Source organism: Callorhinchus milii, unplaced genomic scaffold (genome assembly GCF_018977255.1).
Source record: "Callorhinchus milii isolate IMCB2004 unplaced genomic scaffold, IMCB_Cmil_1.0 Scaffold2, whole genome shotgun sequence".
Taxonomy (NCBI): domain Eukaryota; kingdom Metazoa; phylum Chordata; class Chondrichthyes; order Chimaeriformes; family Callorhinchidae; genus Callorhinchus; species Callorhinchus milii.
In genome coordinates, this window is record NW_024704743.1 from 43,566,846 (window position 1) to 43,586,010 (window position 19,165).

At 39.0% G+C, this 19,165-nt stretch overlaps 1 protein-coding gene across 8 annotated transcripts in view; it reads right to left on the reverse strand.

The window, feature by feature from the left end:
* Positions 1 to 19,165, reverse strand: part of LOC103179939 (zinc finger protein 385D) — a 165,713-nt gene that overhangs the window by 37,438 nt on the left and 109,110 nt on the right. For 6 of the 8 annotated variants that reach the window (XM_007895476.2, XM_007895479.2, XM_042332172.1 and 3 more), the window contains 2 exons: positions 4,871 to 4,927; positions 2,260 to 2,422 (listed from right to left, as the gene is read on the reverse strand). In XM_007895476.2, the coding sequence (XP_007893667.1) occupies positions 2,260 to 2,422; positions 4,871 to 4,927 (220 nt within the window). The remainder of the gene's footprint in view (positions 1 to 2,259; positions 2,423 to 4,870; positions 4,928 to 19,165) is intronic. The other 2 variants (XM_007895480.2, XM_007895475.2) reach the window with 1 other exon arrangement.

The window sequence follows — 19,165 nt, forward strand, 5'->3', positions numbered from 1 at the left end:
ATTTGTTGTTGTTGTTGTTGTTGATTATGTGGCTTGCAAGCTAAATTTCTGAAGGCAGGTAAACCAGCAGTTTAGACAATTACTGATGTCCGTTTGAGGCTGATACATTTTTTGTCATTAACAGTTTTGAAGCTTTCAGTGAAGATCACACATTTGAACCTTTTTATGAATGTATTGATTGTAAAAACACGGTAGACTTCCAAATCTACAACATCTTGGTTATTTTTACGAGTTTTTTTAATTGATCAATTGCCGTTAACATTTCTTCTCTCCCGCTGTTATTTTTCCTTGTCTTTAATGGAGGGCTAGGAATATAAAGAACTATAAGAAACATTCTTCTAGGTTAGCTAAAAAGAACGTCAAGTAGAAATGAGTCTGAAAGACACTTAAGCCTGCCATTTAGGCTTTAAATGGGAATCCAATGTTGTGCCATAGCTATAATAATAATAATCCATGCATTTGATATAGCACGTTATGACGTTTTCAAGACGTCTCTAAGTGCTTTACAGAATATAGTGTAAAGTGACTTGACTGTATATTTTTGCGGGCGAAACAGGGCAGCCAATTGCGCACAGCAATGTCACACAAAGGATCATGAATTGATTGATTGATTGATTGATTGATTGATTGTTTGATTGAATTATTACTTCTGGAAAAGGGTCCGCCAATCGACTGAAAACCAGATTCCTACTCACTGATAGTTAAACAGAGTCATGCAGAGTAAGGAAACTTGCCCAACGTTTCGCCCAACCAGGAATCGAACCCAAGTCTCCATCACTGATATTGTTATGCACAAATTAGCTGCAGTGTTTGCCCACAAAAAATGTCACTACACTTTAAAGAATATCCTGTGACATACCTTTGGGATAACCTCCTGACATGAAAGGAGCTATCCAGATGTAAGGATTATTATTTGGATTGTTATTACCAAGAGACCAATTCATATTGTTTTCAAATCTCCAATTCCTGCGATGTATGCTTAAAGAAATATCTACCTGATTAGATAACATTGCACCTATAAATATTATATTGCGTAACAGCCAATAAAAAAATACAGAATTATACCGAAATAGTTCAAGTTTGAACATAAGAAAAACAACAGATAAGCAAAGCTCCATCAAACCTCATCCCTCCATTGCCCTATTTTACCAAGTATAGAATTCTACTTAATTTTGATCAACCCAAACATTTTTGCCTCTAATCTATGTGGAATGTTGTTCTAAATACCTAACACAGGCTGAGGTCTGTCCCACACTGATTGATAAATGAGTGTTTCGTTTTCATTGTCTGTTTTTGATGGGATTTCCCATTGTTTTCTTATTCCATCAAAGTGCATTCTATTTACCAGCATGTGGAAGAGAATCACTCTCCCAACCATGGTCTGATCAATGTATTTAATGTATTCAGAGACTTGTATTCTGCTGTTCTAGTTAAATGTGACGGTTTTCTTTTTTCTTGTTGAATTAATTTTCCTATCTTTTGTCTATCTTATGCTGACTGCCAAAAATGAACATAAGAGAAACAAAAGCCCCGTCAAAGTTCTCATGTCCCACATGAAATAAATACATAGAAATTTGTGAAAATAAATGTTAGTAAAAACACCTTTGCTCAAAGATTTGTTGAATATGCCCGGTAAGGTTAAACAATCAAGAACTCTTGAATTTATTCAAACTGCAGTGAGGTGCTATACTGGGAAATGTACTATATTTGGGGCTGAGTTTAGTAGGATATATAGTCCTTTCCCATCCCTGAAGTTTCTTATATTCTCAGAATAGGAGGAAAAACACATGACAAACACTTACCTGTTGCTATTTGAAAGAAATGAGGAGGCTAACAATCACTCCTCATCCAAATTCACCCTAAATTCAAACTACTCATCTGAATATTGTTTGCAGGACATCACTGGTGCAAATTAACTACTGTGTTTGCCTCCATAAAAACATTTACATAAACGCTGGCAGAATGCACGGCTTGTCATTTACACATTAAGAATTTTAAGTGCCATCAAGGTAGAAAACATTCTTCTTAAAAAATAGGCGTGAGCCTTGGATAGTGCTGACAGGATACTGATTATACTCCACTGAAAACTGAAGACAGTTCAGAATAGAAAACATTTGAAGGATTTTAAACAAGAGGCAGGCTGACTGACACATTCAATTCCCACAACTACCAAGAAAAAAATAATAAAAAAAATTGCCAAGCCTAAGTAATAAGAGACAAGAGGCAGACAAAATCAAAAGAACAAAAATATCTCTTAACCTGCTTTCTCAGAGCTGGCAGTGATGGTGGTGGTTGTGATGGATGTGAAGGTGGTCTTTACGCTGTCCTTGGGAGTAACAGTTTTCTGCTTATTTTTCATGGCCTCCAGTGCTTTGAGCTTCTTGGCATGTTTAGTGCCTTTGTAGTGTGCCCCGGCTTGGCTCTACAAAGGAGAACAAATGAACCATGCAATCAGGCTCATTTCTTAACTGTCATCCTCTGTATTGGTAAAAATACAGAACATCTTTCAATAACGGGCACCACAATCCATGGCGGCTGGAAAGTCCACTAGTTACTTTGGAAGCAAGAGTGTACTGAGGAGCAAGGCAACTCACCCACATTGGTTTATCAACAACAGGTGCCCCTTATTGAAAGAACTTTTTAGACAGTGTTAGTGTTCATCAGAAAAAAAGAAAAAAAACACACACAGGACAAAAGCACATGCATGTTACTGATACTGAAAATTAAATGACATGAAACATCACAAAGACACTGACAGGTAGCATTGTAAATTATAAAACGTTTAAGATTTTAAAGTACAGTGGTTAATTTGTGTTAAACTTCACATAAAGATCGTGGTAAACTACAGTAAATTACTCTGTCTATTCCACAAGTGTACAAATTCTGATAATCTACTAGTGAGTCACTGGATGAGATTTGGTTTTAGGACTGGAATAAACTGAATATTACATTGTTCCCAGCTGTGTATTCCATTTATACCATAGAAATGGGGATACATTTGCTTTAAATAAAATGGTCTATGTCTTAGTTTTGATGAGGAATATTGGAACTCTGTAACTGCTAACCCAATGCACTTTCATTCCTATTGTGTTGTGTAAGTTCTTTCATTACCTGTCTCCAATAAAATCAGCTGTAAATATAATTTTGTCTCACTCAGATTTAGCTCCATGGTTTCATGGAAAAATGAAAAGTGGATTCATGAAATAATTCATATATTGGTGAACGTGGAAACAAAAGCTGTGTTTGGTACCCTAAATAGCAGGCTGCAAGTGTGGTATCGTTGCCAAAACAGATGAATACAGTCAATTTAGGGCAAAGGCAGCAGAAGTAGAAATAATTCAACTTGAGATGTTACAGGAAATAATCACTTAATGTTATAGAAAACATCTCAATAGCTTGGATATAAACCATAATAAGTATTATTTGTATATTATGGAGTCCTGTTGAAACACACTTAAAATAGTTAAAGCTATATTAAACTAAATAATAATAATAATCCTTGAATTTGATACGCCTTTCACGTCGTCGACATGTCTCAAAACACTCCACAGAGTGTACTGTAGAGTGGTTTGACTGTGTATTTTGTGGGCGAAACTCAGCAACACATTTATGCACAGCAGTGTCCTACAAACCGCCATGGAGTGAGTGATCAATTTTATTTGGGGGATTCGTTGGCTAGGACACCAGGCGAAACTCCCTTCTCTTTTTGAATAATTCCATGGGATCTTTAAAGTCAACCTGAACAGGCAAACAGAACCTCAGTTTAACATCTCATCTGAAGGACGGCACCTGCGACATTGCAACACCCCCCCCAAGTGCTGAATTGGAGTGTCAATGTGATTCGACAATGTGATTCCAAGTCCTGAAGTGGGGCTTGAACCCACAACCTTGTGACTCAGAGGTGAGAGTGCTAACACTGCACCAGGCTGACACATATATGAAAGTTATTCATGTCCAGTGACAATACATGTTATATCAATGGCACCAAGAGACATCTAGGTAAATAAATCATGTATCTTCCTATGTATTGTCATAAAAAAAAGTTACAAGTCAGAACTTTTTATTGAAAAAGGGAGTAATGTCCATCATTCTAGGCAAGATATTACTGCATTCTGTGAATTGCAGAGTGTAAAAAAAGAAGAGGAGGGGTGTGAAATATTGCATAACATTGTGTAAATTCCACCCCCTCCCACCCTGCCTCCACACATACACACCTCTCCCACCACACCCCCCACTCCACATAGCTTAGATTGGTTTGGATGATGAAAGTCCTTCAGTCCATCTGATCTCATCTTTTCAGAATACTCACCCTACTGTCCCCCAATCACAGCATCAAACTGCTTTTTAAATGAATCCAATGTCCTGGCCTCAACCGCCTTTCCCGACAACTTGTTCCAGTCATTGATTACCCTCTGAGTAAAAGTCTGTACATCTTTTATAAATCACATATAATGTCAGAACGTTTCCATGATGTGTTATTCTTAAGATACAGAAGGTAATTTCACCGTGTTTTTAAAATGTTGCAAGAATTTGGTTGTAATTCAATTAAATTTATGGAAAGCTTCCTCGATAGTTAATTATTGTTAGAGTTTATCAAGCTGACTCCCAGTTGTAACAAGGAATTAAATGAAAATGAAGGGTGCACAGGTTTTGATGTATAAATCTGATTTGGAGTGCCCACTTTAATACAAACTATATTACTGTACTTTAATACAAATCAAGTAAACAATCAAATTCTGCTGAGTAAATCACTGGACAATGTAATTGATTTGATGAAATAAAATCTGAAAGACTATTATTCTGACGTTTGGATTTGACAGCTACCCCTCTTACAAGCTTTCAATGTTTTGTAACTTTTATAGGATCTCACCTTTTCTTCTGAAAGTTTCTTGCAAGTTCTTAAGTTGCGAGTGTGGTGTTGGGAATGCTATAAAATACAAAAAAGTGTTCAGCAAACTTCTCATCTGTTCGCTCTACATGAAGGATGCTGTATAAATACAAGTTGTTGTTTATAAATGCTATAAATCATAATGCAATTGACCATTGTATCACGTGTTTGGGATGTAATTGCAATAAAAATGACAGATTGTTGTTCTGATCATTCTCCCTTTCCAGGCAATCATTAGTCTGCCAAAGAGATTTTCACAAAGCCAGTATATCTATGTCACATCCTTTTATACTCTTGAGTGTACTTGTTCATCTGTAGCACTGAGAAATCACTTTACATGAATATTAATAGCAAAGTGGGAATAACACATTACTTTATATGCTGGGAATATAAATCTATTCCTACATACTGTAGCTGGGTGAATAATGTACAGTGATCCTACCTCCTTGCAAACACATTACTTGTGTAGATGGACTAATGATGAACAATTAGTACAAGACTTTTACTCGAAGGACAAATGTTATTTTCTACTGGATCAAAGCCAAGGAAAGAGTTATATTGACTACAACCCAAATTGACTATGTTTACATGAGATTCCTGTTGCATAGACACTAGAATAACTAACATTAAATACATACTTGTATACAAATGTAATGTAGTATTCTCGGAAAGTGGGTGAGGAATGGAGTATGTGATGTAACATGTATTACTGGTGACATTTATCACATCACTTATCTCATGTTCCCCTATGTGTGCACTAAAGTAATTTTATTGACAGACTTGTTATCTGAGATCATCAAAATATAATAATAGCCACTTTATATGTATAACCAGACAATGAATGTTATCGACACTTATTGTCATAAAATTATTTCCAAATGTTAAAATTCAGTCGTTCATTTTAGGTTTGCTATTTTGATAAAACTCCTACACAGCACTGTATGTCATTGTATACAAGTGTAATGTTACTCTTACTTTACATATGCATCTTAATGTGTTATCTTCTATACATAGCTATACATTAAAATGTTACATGCCTACTCAGTAATGTTTACTTTCAATTTTTTAAAAAAAAATTGATTCATATTACAATTATAATATATTACAATTAACCTAATTAAACACAATTAATCTGAATATTACACATACAGGTTGGTCTTATATGCTGAAATGTGAGCTAATATTTTAAAAGAGACAACGGCAGATAGAAATATTAACCAAAATTCACGCAGAACCAAATGTAAGTTCTTAAATGAACAATTATATATCCTTTATGAGCCTGACAACAATGTAGAACAACGTTTAGAACAGGCAGGGTATTGTCTACAGAACGGTAAAGCATGGATTGTTATTTTAATATTTTTTAGTAATTTAATAATGTTTTGGGATTGACTCCAAGTCACTGGTAGAAAAGTAGAAACAACTGCACTTGTGAATATGCATTTGTTCCGAGGGGATCTGATGTACTCTCATTGCTAAAAATAGTGATATTTTTCAGGCTTTGGGAAAATATGCCAAAATTGGCCTAATGGGTTGGCTGACTGCAAGCACACTCTTTATCATGCTGCCCTAGGAGTTCTTTCCTCTGGAGATACAATGTAGACTCCAATCGATGGTCACCGTCCCTGGAGACAACATCATTGTCACATTGGTATTGGTGGTGAAGGTAATGATTTAACATGCAGGACACTTGCCAACTGATTCTGATATAATTGTTTCATAAAGCATCTCAGCCTGCTGGATGGAAACACTGTAAACCAGTGTCCAGCATGAGAAGAATTTATTTTGATGCAAAATTACCTTGGAGTGTGGATACAGAAATGTTTGCGTTTTAATTACCAAAAGGACTAACAACGTGCAGTCCATCTCATACTTGGTCAGAAATTTAGAGCAACAGAGGAACCTTTGTTGATTGGTTAAAGCTTTATTTCAACTCTACATGAAATAAGTATTCTGAATTTTACATCCTTCTATATTGTACAGGATATAAATTCCTATCTGTTGCAGTCAAGCAACAAACACATAGAGGAATTTATTTTAGAAATAGAACCAAAACTGCATATGCTTGAAACCTGAAATAAATCTCTCCTACCCCCAAATAATAATAAGAATTCTTGTGTGTGATATAGCGCCTTATCACGTCTTTGAGATGTCTCAAAGAGCTTCACAGAATATAGAATCATAGAATCATAGAATATTACGGCACAGGAGGAGGCCATTCGGCCCATCGAGTCTGTGCCAGCTCTTTGACAGAGCAACTGACTTTTATTAACCCCACTCACCAGCTTTCTCCCCATAACCCTGCAAACCTGTCTTCTCCAGATACCTATCCAGTTCTCTCTTAAAAGCTGTTATCGAATCGGACTTCGCTACCCTTTCTGGCAGATCATTACAAATTCTAACAACTCGCTGAGTGAAAAAAATTTCTTCTAACCTCCCTTCTGCTTCTTTTGGTAGATATCTTAAGACTGTGACCACGAGTCACAGACACACCTACCAGCGGAAACAGCTTTTCCTTATCTAGCCTGTCGAAACCTTTCATGATCTTGAAGACCTCTATCAGGTCCCCGCGTAACCTTCTCTGCTCTAATGGGAAAAGTCCTAACTTCTCCAGCCTGTCCTCATAGCTAAGCTTCCCCATTCCTGGTATAAATACACCATAAAGTGTATATACCGTAAAGTGAATTGACTATATTTTGTAGATGAAATGATGGAAATTCACAATAAATCGCTCAGCAGCTGAATGAAAAGAAGCTATCATTTCAGTTTTGACCTATTCATAACAACAACAACACAAGTTGTACTTATATAGCGCCCTCCACCCAGGGTAGCATCTCAGAGCGCTTAACAGTGGCGGAGCCTGACTCCAAGCTGGGGGGAAGGAGAGGTGGCCGTAAGCACGATCGAAGAGGAAAGTTTTCAGGCGGGACTTGAAAGAGGGGAGAGGGTGGGCAAGCAGAGGGATTGAGGGAGAGTGATCCAGAGTTTTGGTGCGTGCGTGGCTGAAAGAACGACCTCCGATGGTGGGATGGAGTGTGCGAGGGACAAGCAGGAGGCCGGTGCCAGTCGAGTGGAGGCGCCAGGTGGTGGATTGGGGAGTGAGGAGGACGGCAAGGTAGGAAGGTGCCAGAGAGTGAATGGATTTGAACATTAGAGTGTGGATCTTGTAGTTCGGTGATGGGGAGCCTGGCCAGAACTGGTGAGATGTGGGTCTGGAGTTTGGTCCGGGTCAGTATGTGGGAGGCAGAGTTTTGAATGAGCTGGATCTTGTGAATGGTGGAGCTGGGGAGACCAGAGTAGAGTGCATTGGAGTTATCCAAGCAGGAAGTGACAAACGCATACACGAGGGTTTCGGCTGCACTGGAATAAGGTACGGTTGGAGACGGGCAATGTAGCAGAGGTGGAAGAAGGAGGTCCTGGTCAGGGACCGGATGTGGGGGAGGAAGGACAGCTGGGAGTTCAAACCAGAGGCCGAAGTTGCGCACTGGTTCGATGAGTCTGAGGGAAAACCCAGGGAGGTTAAGGAGTTTAGATCCGCAGGCGTGAAGATGTTGACGGGAGGCAAGGAGTATGGCTTCCATATTAGGTCACGGATCTGGGGGCGAAGGATTTGCAGCCTTTTCTGATACTAGTATTCGTCACTTCCCGCCTCAACTTTTCAAATGCCCTCTTCGCTGGTCTCCCCAGCTACAGAAAATCCAGCGAATCCAAAACTCTGCTGCGCGGATACTCACCCACACTAAACGCCGTACGCCCATCACACCATTTCTAACCAAGCTTAACTGGCTCCCAATCACTGAACGGATCAATTTCAAGATCCTTACCCTCGGTTTCAAATTCCTTCATGTCCTGGCACCTCCCTGTCTCTCTGACCTGCTCACCCCCCAACCCACAACTGGCTGCCTCTGCTTGACTGGCTCCGGCCTCCTGCATGTCCCTCGTGCCCTCTATTCCACCATTGTTGCCGCATTTTCAGCCACTTTGCCCTGAAACTCTGGAACATTCTTCCTCTATCCCTCCACCTTGTTCCCTCCCTCCCCATTTTCAGGTCACGCCTGAAGACCTTCCACTTCGACCGTGCTTGCGGTCACCTCGCCCACCGGCTCAGTGTTGTGCTCTTCCACTGTCAAGCTCTCTGGGACGCTACCCTCTGAGAGGGGCGTTATATAAATACAAGTTGTTGTCGTTGTTTATAAAGGCTTTTTTACTAGTTTTTAATATTACACACCAAACTACATGTAAACCAAGGCACATATATTTTTTGTCGATTAATCATTGTGTGATTTTTTTTGTCTGAAATTAATTGCTGAAATTTAGTGAAGAGAAACACGTGTTTTAACTCACCATTTTCACCGTCTTGTCAATTAAAACTCGCACACAAGTGACCAAGTGACCGATGGCGAGGGAGTGGCCGGAAAACAAGTGGCCGGTCTAATGGGAGCAGTGGAGAGAGCAGGGATTGTCCAATAGGAGCCTTGAAATAGGTGGGCACCATTCAATAGCAGCGCAACAGAGATCTGAAACTGTCCATGGGAGCGGGCTCAGGCCCTCAAGTTTTGTTGGTGTCCAGGTCAGGTTCTGTTGGTGGTGGGGAGGCACATTCTGTGAGCTTGGGGAGGCTTAACCACCCCCCACCTCCCCTCCACCCAGTCCTAATCAACTCCATCTATGGGGTTCAGGAAAAAAAATAGAACAACAACTTGTATTTATATAGCACCCTTCACATGGGGTGATTAACACTGGCAGAACCTAACATGGAGCCAGTGGGGAGAGAAGATGTGACATGGTCGAAGAGGAAGGTGTGAAAAGCGCTATATCAAATGCAAGGATTATTATGATTATTATTATTATTATAAGCTACTGTCTATCAAAGCTATGTTTAATATTTTAAATACAACAACAACTTGCATTTATATAGCGCCCTTCACACGGGAAGCATCTCAGCATACTTGTCTCAAATCATATTCGAGATAATTCCAATTCATTATTTTATTAAAATGATTGTTTTAAGGGGAGGCATTTACTGTAGGCAATTGACACGTGTCAACATGCGGCTTCATGTTAATAAACAATCATAATAATAGTATTGATATAGCACCTTATCACGTTGGAAGGACGTGGAAACAAATTCAACTTTAAACTCCTCCCAGAGCTATACTTGCAAGCATTGGGAGAGGTCACAGTGTAAGGGCAGATACAAAATAGAGAAAGCAGATTGCAAATGTGAGAAAAAGAGTGGTGCAGGCAAGGGGCTGAGAAGCACTTATGTACGATTTGAAAATAATTTGTTTTCAAATTTCTGTGGCAACATCTGCTTGATTATCTCAGCTATGGCTGGCTGAATAATTAAATGCTGTGCCAAAGGCTGGTGCGCAGAAGTTTTGAACACAGCTGATGTTTACCATTAGTTGCTAGCATCTGTGTTTTAATGAATTCTTTGAATTCAAGATAATGGAATATCTATTTGGAAGAATTCTTTTTATCTTGGGCTAAGGTAACCCGTGTGAATCAATTATCTATGATCCCTACTGAGCAATTGCTGGCTTCATAAATAAATTGTGTAAGTGTATAGGGGGAAGAGCTCTCTTATTCAAAGAGTAAACATATGGAAAATATTACTTTGTTTTTTTTCTAAATAATTCCTGATATCTCTTTCAGAGGAATAGTGGCCTAGGCGTGGGAAGATTTGTTTTTTGCAATGATATAATATTAAATTATTACCAATGAACAGTCGTGTTGAAAATAAATTTTGTTGTGAAAATGTCCTTTTGCCACTTGTGTACCATATGATTGTGCCATCCTCCATCCCCTGAATAGCGATGGTTCTTAGTTAATAATAAATAATAATAATAATAATCCTTGCATTTGATATAGCGCTTTTCACGTCGGGAGGACGTCCCAAAGCGCTTCACAGAACACACTGTAAAGTGAATTGACTGTATATTTGTGGGCGAACGCGGCAGCCAATTGCGCACAGCAATGTCCCACAAACAGTCGTAGATTGAAAATGACCAATTTATTATTGTTTTTAGTTTTGGAGGGATTATTATTAGGTGTGTGGAGTAAGGAAACTTGCCCAAGGTTTCGCCCTGCCTGGAATTGAACTCAGGTCTCTCGCTTGCAAAGCGAGTGCTCTAACCACTGAGCTACAGGACTCCATTATTTAACAATGATGATCTCCGCCCTTTAGTTGAGACATTAAACTGAGGTCCCAGTGTACTGGCCCAAAACCCTCCAAATAAAAAAATTGGTCATTCACTTCAAGCTGTTTGTGCGATATTGCTGTATGCACATTGGCTGCTCATTCACCTATAAGATACACAATAATTCCACTTTACAGTATATCCCATACCATGCTTTGAGATGCCCTCCTGACATGAACAACAATAACTTGCATTTATATAGCACCCCTCACGCAGGGTAGCAGCCCAAAGTGCTTGACAGTTGCGGACCTTGACGCTGAGCCGGGGGAGGTGACCGTAGGCACGGTCGAAGAGGAATTTCTTCAGGCGTGACCTGAAGATGGGGAAGTAAGGAGCAAGGCGGCGGGATAGAGGAAGAGTGTTCCAAAGGTTTGGGGTGAAGTGGCTGAAAGTTTGGCCACTGATGGTGGAATGGAGAGCATGAGGGATCTACAGAAGGCCGGAGCTAATCGAGCGAAGGAAGTGAGTTTGGGGGGTAAGCAGGTGGGAGAGGTAGGGGGGTGCCAGGGCATGAAGGTATCTGAAAATGAGTGTGAGGTACACCACAGGTGACTGGGTGGGAGGAGAAACCATTTGAATAGATAAAGCGAAGGTGATTTGTTAGGTAGGGCTTGAACCAAGCTAGTGCAGGCCCACTAAGTTGGATGAGGGAGGAGAGGCGGTGGACGAAGGTGACGTGGTCAACTGTATTGAATGCGGCGGAGAGGTCCAGAAGGACAAGGAGGCAGAGGGAGCCCTAGGTCATCATTTGTGACCTTGACAAGCGGTGTCTCTGTGCTGTGGGTAGGGTGGAAACCAGACTGGAAGGGCTCGAGGAAGGAGTGGAGGGAGAGATGTGAGCAAAGCTAGCAGGTGCGATATATCTAATGTAAGGATTATTTATTGCTATTATTATCTCTATTTAGGTGGTTCGTAACTACTGATAGTCAGTACAGGCTGTTAAAACATAGACAGTGAAATCCCAGCAAAACTATAGTCAGTTAATTGGATTTAATCTTCAGAAAAGGGTTAGGTCCAAGAGGTAGATTCAAGGGACCTATATATCTCCTTGAGTGGAACATTTGATAAAAATGCTTTCAGCTCACATAGCGACATTGAACAAACATGCATATTACAATAATAAAACATGTTAAATATCCAGAAACATCTAACCCAATTATATAAAACATTTTAAAAATTCACAAACAATTTAAATAACTTTATTCTGTTTACTTGCCCTTTTCTCCCTATTCTCTCTTCTTTGATAATCTTTGTCTAATGTTTAAAATTTATTTTTGTTCCTGTCTGCCAGGATTAATTTGGAGATGGAATCAACTTGACCTAAAACTGGCTTTAAGGATATTTTTCAGCTAATCAAAAGCCAGAACATTCTAATTATTATTTTCCTCCCCTGGCAAGACTGATGTCTCTGCTTTGGTTTGTGGAGCATTCTTGCCTTTTGTTTGGATAACTGTGGCTCCAAAAAACCCATGTCACAATTTGAGCTCCAGGCTGACACTCCAGTTGCACTGCATTGTCAGAGTTGCCATGTTTCAGATAAGACATTAAACCAAGGCCCCATTTGCCTGTTCTTCAACTTGAATGGTAAAGATCCCAAGGCACTATTTGAAAGGGAAGAGAGTTTCCCCTGTTGTCCTGGCCAACATTCCTTCAGATAAATTGATCATTCCACTCAGGGCAGTTTGTGCAACTTTGCTGTGAGCAAAACGACTGCTGTGTTTGCCAAAATACAAAGTCAACACACCTCAGAGTAATTACTATGACACATTCTGAGGCATTTTGGCATTATAGATGCTATAAAATGCAAGTTCTTCTCTGCTGAAGATGTTGACCCCCTCCTGCAGTACAATTCCAAAGACACTGAATATTCTTTAATATCTTTGTAAGCTTTCTTGGTCATTGCTCAAACTAGTAGACTTTCTGTGCAATGTTTGAGATCAATGACGGGTATAGTAATCTGTCCATCTATGTTATTCATTGCTTGATTAAATTCCAGTCATTCCACAGTGTGACCTTGAGGTTCCCTCATGCCTTGGTTTCTTCAGTCACAGACAAACAGAACAGAATCGGATACCAGAAATAGCAAACAGAACTCTATTTCTGTGGGTTTCTTAGCACCTGGAACTGTAGACTGTGGGCATGGCAATGGGTTTCCACAGGCCCATCCACATAACTGCCCCAAAATAATGGAGGCTCATTGAAAATGTTAAAATAAGCCTTTCTTATTCAACTACAAGTCATTCCCCCCTTCCTTATACAGCTCCAAAATGGTTAGCAGTGGGGAGGAAAGGTTTACTCCTACACTTCTTGTCAATTTATTTTCTTTAGAGCTGGAAATCATTTATTGCATGTGACAGAATCGCTTTATCGGGGTCCCTGATATACTACAATGATAATAATTGTTATTAAACATATGGGAATTATTTTCCGGTATAACTTATGAAATGCTTTGAGACAAAGTCTCTACGTGGAAGGTGCCATATCAAATATAAGTATTATTGTTATTTTCAACCTAATAATTTTCAGCCAGGTAACTGGACTTTGCATGGAATAGCACCAGTTCATTATCCAATGTTACAACAACAACTTACCTTTATATAGTGTCCTTCACATGACTAGTTTCTTAGAACACTTAACAGGGATTAAGACCCCTTAACAGGGGTTTGACGCCAAGCTGGAAAGGGAAGGGAAGTGACCGGAGGCACAGTTGAAGAATAAATTCTTCAAATGTGATTTGAAGGTGTTCAAAGAAGGAGCAAGATAGAGGGATTGAGGCATGGAGTTCCAGGCATTTGAGGAATAGTAGCTGAAAGCATGGCCATCAATAGTGGTACAGAGGGGATGAGGGACATGAGGAAGACCAAAATCAGCTGAGTGAAAGCGTCGAGTAGAGGAGTCATTTCCAGCTCTCTAAAGTTTTTACTCTTTGTTTGAGTAGTAAATGTTTTCTGGATTTAATTTGCTAAACTGTTCTTAGCAGATTATTGGGATGGAGTATTCCAATCAATTTAAAATTAAAACTATGCACAAAATCACAAAATTGGTTTGGATGAAGAAGGCCCTTCAGTCCATCCAATCTCATCCTTCAAAAACATCCATTCTACCATCCTCCCATCACAGCTCAAGCTGCTTTTTAAATGAATCCAGGGTCCTAGCCTCAACAATCTTTCCTGACAACCTGTTCCAGTCATTAGTCATACTGTGAGTAAAGAGAAATGTTATGGTATCTGTCCTGAAATTGTTCTTTACAACTCTTGTTCTACTGTCTTGGTGCATCCTATTGATCTGGGTTTACTTTTTCAATCCCATTTAAATTTTGTACATCTCTATGAGGTCCTCTCTGAGTCGTCTTCTCTTGAAACTGAAGAGTCCCAGTTTGTCTAACTGTTGCTCATATCCTATTCCTCTAATTCTTCAACTAGGAGTGGAATTCAGGCTCACTGAAAGGCATTCCACAAAGGTGTCAGGAGTAAAGGTAGAAAAGACAGAAATTCAATACTAAAATAAAGAGCCTTGTAATGAAGATTGAGGCATAGCTGAATCCATTTTTCCTTTTCTGAACCTTTCCTTCCCTTTTGAAATGTAATTTTAAATTCAATGTGTTTTCATATACAATTTCACAGGAGACAATTCCAGAAAAACACTAAACACTTTCACACATTGCTGAGTGGTATCATTTCAAAATACAAATATTTTTTATGTTCTTATCACCTCATAACTGGGAATAAGAGTAAATACAGATATGTACACAAAAACCTCAGGCATAAAATAAAAATTTCTTTATATATTCGTGAATAATGGTACAATCCTAACCAACATAATACCAAATTAAGGTAATAGCCAGGACTTGCAGTTCTGTATGAAAGAGAGACATGTGAGTCATACAATTCCAGAAAGAGTTTATTTGGCACATATCAAACTACACAGCCAATCTGGGACTGATCTGTTACTTCATATGAAATGTGAAGCTGCCTTGGTGAACATAAAAAGGCACAGGACCAAAAGAAGGGTTGATTCGAGCCTTTTATTCCAAAGAGCACAGAAATTCTTCATGATTTTTAATTTTTTTAAAACTCATTCATTGTTATAGTTGTATTACTGCATATCCTTCAACCATCAATACACATACACAAACTAATAATAAATCTTAGACGGAGTTATAGTTTTGAACAGTTTTTAAAGTGCTAAAGTATGACATTCGTGGTCCAACTTCAAAATCTGGAAGTGTACTTTTATTAAAGTTTAAACCATGAAGGTTTTGTGGTATTTAACTGATAACAGCTTCTTCAGACATAGCATCTCTTTGGTACAAAGCTGACACCTCTTCCTCCAAGATCGCTATTGCTTCTCTAGTCCAGTGCCTTGGGATGTCCTCCCGACGTGAAAGGCACTATACAAATGTAATCTTGTTGTCGTTGTAGTGTGTCAATATGGATATGCTGGAATTATCTGTGGAAAGATGAGAAAAGATTTTGTTTAATTTATGCTGGATTATCCATAAATTGAGGATGATGCCTCAAGATATTGGAAGAAATAGGGCTGCACTGAACTTAATGAGAAAGCAAATGTTTATTGATCAAGACATTCATGTACGTTCTAATGGACCTGCATATAAATTATTGCAATGCATGTTATACAACATGTAGTAATAATATCTCAGACTGTTCCATATGAAATAAACAAAACTCACCAGAATCAGTGGAGTCAGAAGAAACGCTGGGGTCCCTGTGGGGGGGCCACCCTTTCTTCAGCCCATGTTAAAGTCTTCTCCCGGTGAAAACTGATGCTTGGGAAATTGATGCTCTTGTTTTATTTTAAGTAATTTGTTTTGCCCTGCTATATACTGCTGATCATGTATGCAGTTCTGATAGTCCCCAGAAGCATGTATAACTCTTAAAACCTTGATCACTATTTTTGCAACTGCTTGCATTAGCCTACACCCTAGCGTGGCAGACATTTCAAATTTTTGGTGCCGGTAAATATATCTTGGAACTTGTTAAAATGTTTGATGCCAGCTCTATCCGTTCCATTCTGTAAACTAAAAGGTGTTTGATGAAGTCAAACATAGCAACCTATGTCAAAGTAAAGCTCCCATTTTAACCCATTTATATCAAGTGCATTGTATCCTAGAATCAAAAATTGATGTTGAAAGATAACCTGTTCCTTAAAGATTATCAAACATGGCAGATAGTTCAAAAGAATAATTTATAATGGAATTGAACATAGCAGATTCATAGTCAGAAAAAATATTGTGAGGAATCTGTGAATAAGATAGGACAATACGTTGTATGAAGCCCAACTTTTACAAAATAATAATAATAATCCTTACATTTGATATAGCACTTTTCACAATGGAAGCACATCTCACAGTGCACGTCTCATAGTAAAATGTCCCACAAACAGCCATGAAGTGAATGACCATTCTTTTTATTCAGAGGATTGTTGGCCAAGACACCTGGAGAAACTCACATCTCTTTTTGAATAGTGCCACAGAATCTTTAACGTTCACCTGACAGACAATAGGACCTCAGCTTTACATCTCTTCCAAAAGACTGCACCTCCAGCACCACCCCTGGCACTGCATTTTGGCACCTTCCCCAATTTCAAAATAAAAGCATGACTTTACTAGTCCAATACCAAATACAAAGCACTCATATTATTTGTCTAATTTATATTTTAGTCCAGTTACAGCCTTCCATGAAAGTTGTGTTGAATAATCTACAGAGAATGTGAAATAACAATGATCCTTGCGATTGATATAATGCCTTATGATATTGTCAAAAACTTAAATGTCCTTCATGGGAATTACTGTAAAGTGTAGTGACTGTGTTGTTTTTGGTGAGCTGGAGTGAGTAAACAGCACAGAACGTGTTAAAGCTTAGACTTCCTCTTCATGGATTAGATAATCAGTGGCAAATGTGCAATTAACAACAACAACTTGCACATACATAGCGCCCTCCACACAGGGCAGCGTCTCAGAGCGCTTAGCAGTGGTGGAGCCTGACTCTGAGCCAGGGGGAGGAAGGAGGTGGCCGTAAGCACGGTCGAACAAGAAAGTCTTCAGTTGGGACTTGAAAACGGGGAGAGAGGGGGCAAGGCGGAGGGATTGAGGGTGTTCCAGAGTTTTGTGGCGTAGTGGCTGAAAGCGTGACCTCCGATGGTGTGGTGGAGGGTGTGAGGGACGAGCAGGAGGCCGGGGCCAGTTGAGCAGAGGTGCCAGGTGGTGTATTCGGGAATGAGGAGGTCATAGAGGTAGGGAGGTACCAGGGAATGAATGGATTTGAACACGAGAGTGAGTATTTTGAAGTCGATCCGTTCAGTGATGTTTATTCATCTTACTTGCATTGTCGTTTTATTTTGTTTGTTTAACTTACATGCAAGCAAGATAAATAAACAAACAAAAAACACAGGTAAATATTAATTGTATTTGAAATAACAACAACGCCTCATACAGAGCAGCGTCCCAGAACACTTGAAATAGCTCCTTGCTGCATTGTCACAGCATCTCAAAATACACAGGATACACGATAAAAATATTGTGACTGTATTTTGTAGGCAAATGTAACAGCCAATTTTGAGGACAACAATGTCCCACAAACAGTCATGAAGTGAATAATTCATTTTATTTGGGGGATTATTGTCCAAGATACCAGGAGAAATTCCCTTATCTTATCGAATAGTGCCATGGGATCTTTGACATCCCCCTGAACAGGCAGTTGGGATCTCATTGTAACGTCTGATCCAAAGGACGTCACTTCTGACATTGCAGTGCTCCCCTTGCATTGCACTGGTTTATGAGGCAAGATTATGAATTCAAAGTCCTGATGTGGAATGATGCACTTTTGGGTTGAAAGCAAGACACCAACTAAAGCAACACTGACTGATCAATATAGGGTTTCATTATCCCATAAACAAGGTTGCTTATTTCATAGAATGCAAAAGAACTTTTGCTTTGATTGATGACTGTGAGAGATTTCTGGCGGTCACACTTGGTGCAGATGTTAATTACCTTCAAGCTTGGGTAGCTTCTGCCTGGGTGCAATTTGACACAAAGAATAAGACAAATTGCAATGTTTAGTAATTCTTCATTGGTGGCTGAGAACGCTAATAGGAAAATCGTAGGTTATGAGGGAACCACTTAACCCTTCCGATACTTCATTCCCAAATTACTGGAGCAAACTTCCTGCTCATCTGTTTGTGACAATTTCATCATTAAGTTGCAGATTTGTAACGTACACCTGAGCAGGTAGCTGGGACCTCGGTATAGTATCTATTGCAAAGAACAGGAACATGGAACAACAACATCAACGACTTACACTAATAAAATGGTAGAGCAGGCTCAATGGGGTAAAATTGGAGAAATAAAAGGATAGAATATGTAGCAATAAAACAAAATATAGGAAAAGCAATGTTACGTTTGCCTTCATATTACACGCTCCACTTTATGCTAAATCCTATGAAGAGCTTTGACAAGTCTGACATAAAAAGTATTATATCAAATTCAAGGATTATTTAATAAAATAAATAAAAAATAATTTATTTAGATTATTTAAAATAAGGACGAAGGGAGAATAGAGAATTACAGAAAATAGAAGATAAAACGTCATGACAGGACAAGCAAGGACTTTGAAATATTTTATTCTTATTTAAAATTATATTTTAATATAGCTAGGTTCAATATTTACAGCTATAAAGATATTCTAATGTTTGAGAAGCTTTATTACTGTAATGTTAATATTTGTATCATCATAACAGTGTGTGAGCTGAAATGTACGAAAACAATCAATCCACAGACAGAGATAGAAGTCCCTGTAGAGCTCCTGCCAGTTTTCGGGTTGAACATTGCAGTATACGTATATGCTGCAGTCAAACTGAACTTTGTAATTGATACTGTGCAACCTTGTACAACTTATTCAAACCAAACATGCAATGCGGTCAATTTCTCTGAATCTTAGAATGTGGTTGCTGGTTAGACCCCAGAGAAATAGGTTTTGCATCAGCAGAAGTGGAATTGGATTGTTGCAAGATTAGGAAACATTAGCCGCAGTGCACCACACAGGACATGCTGACATCC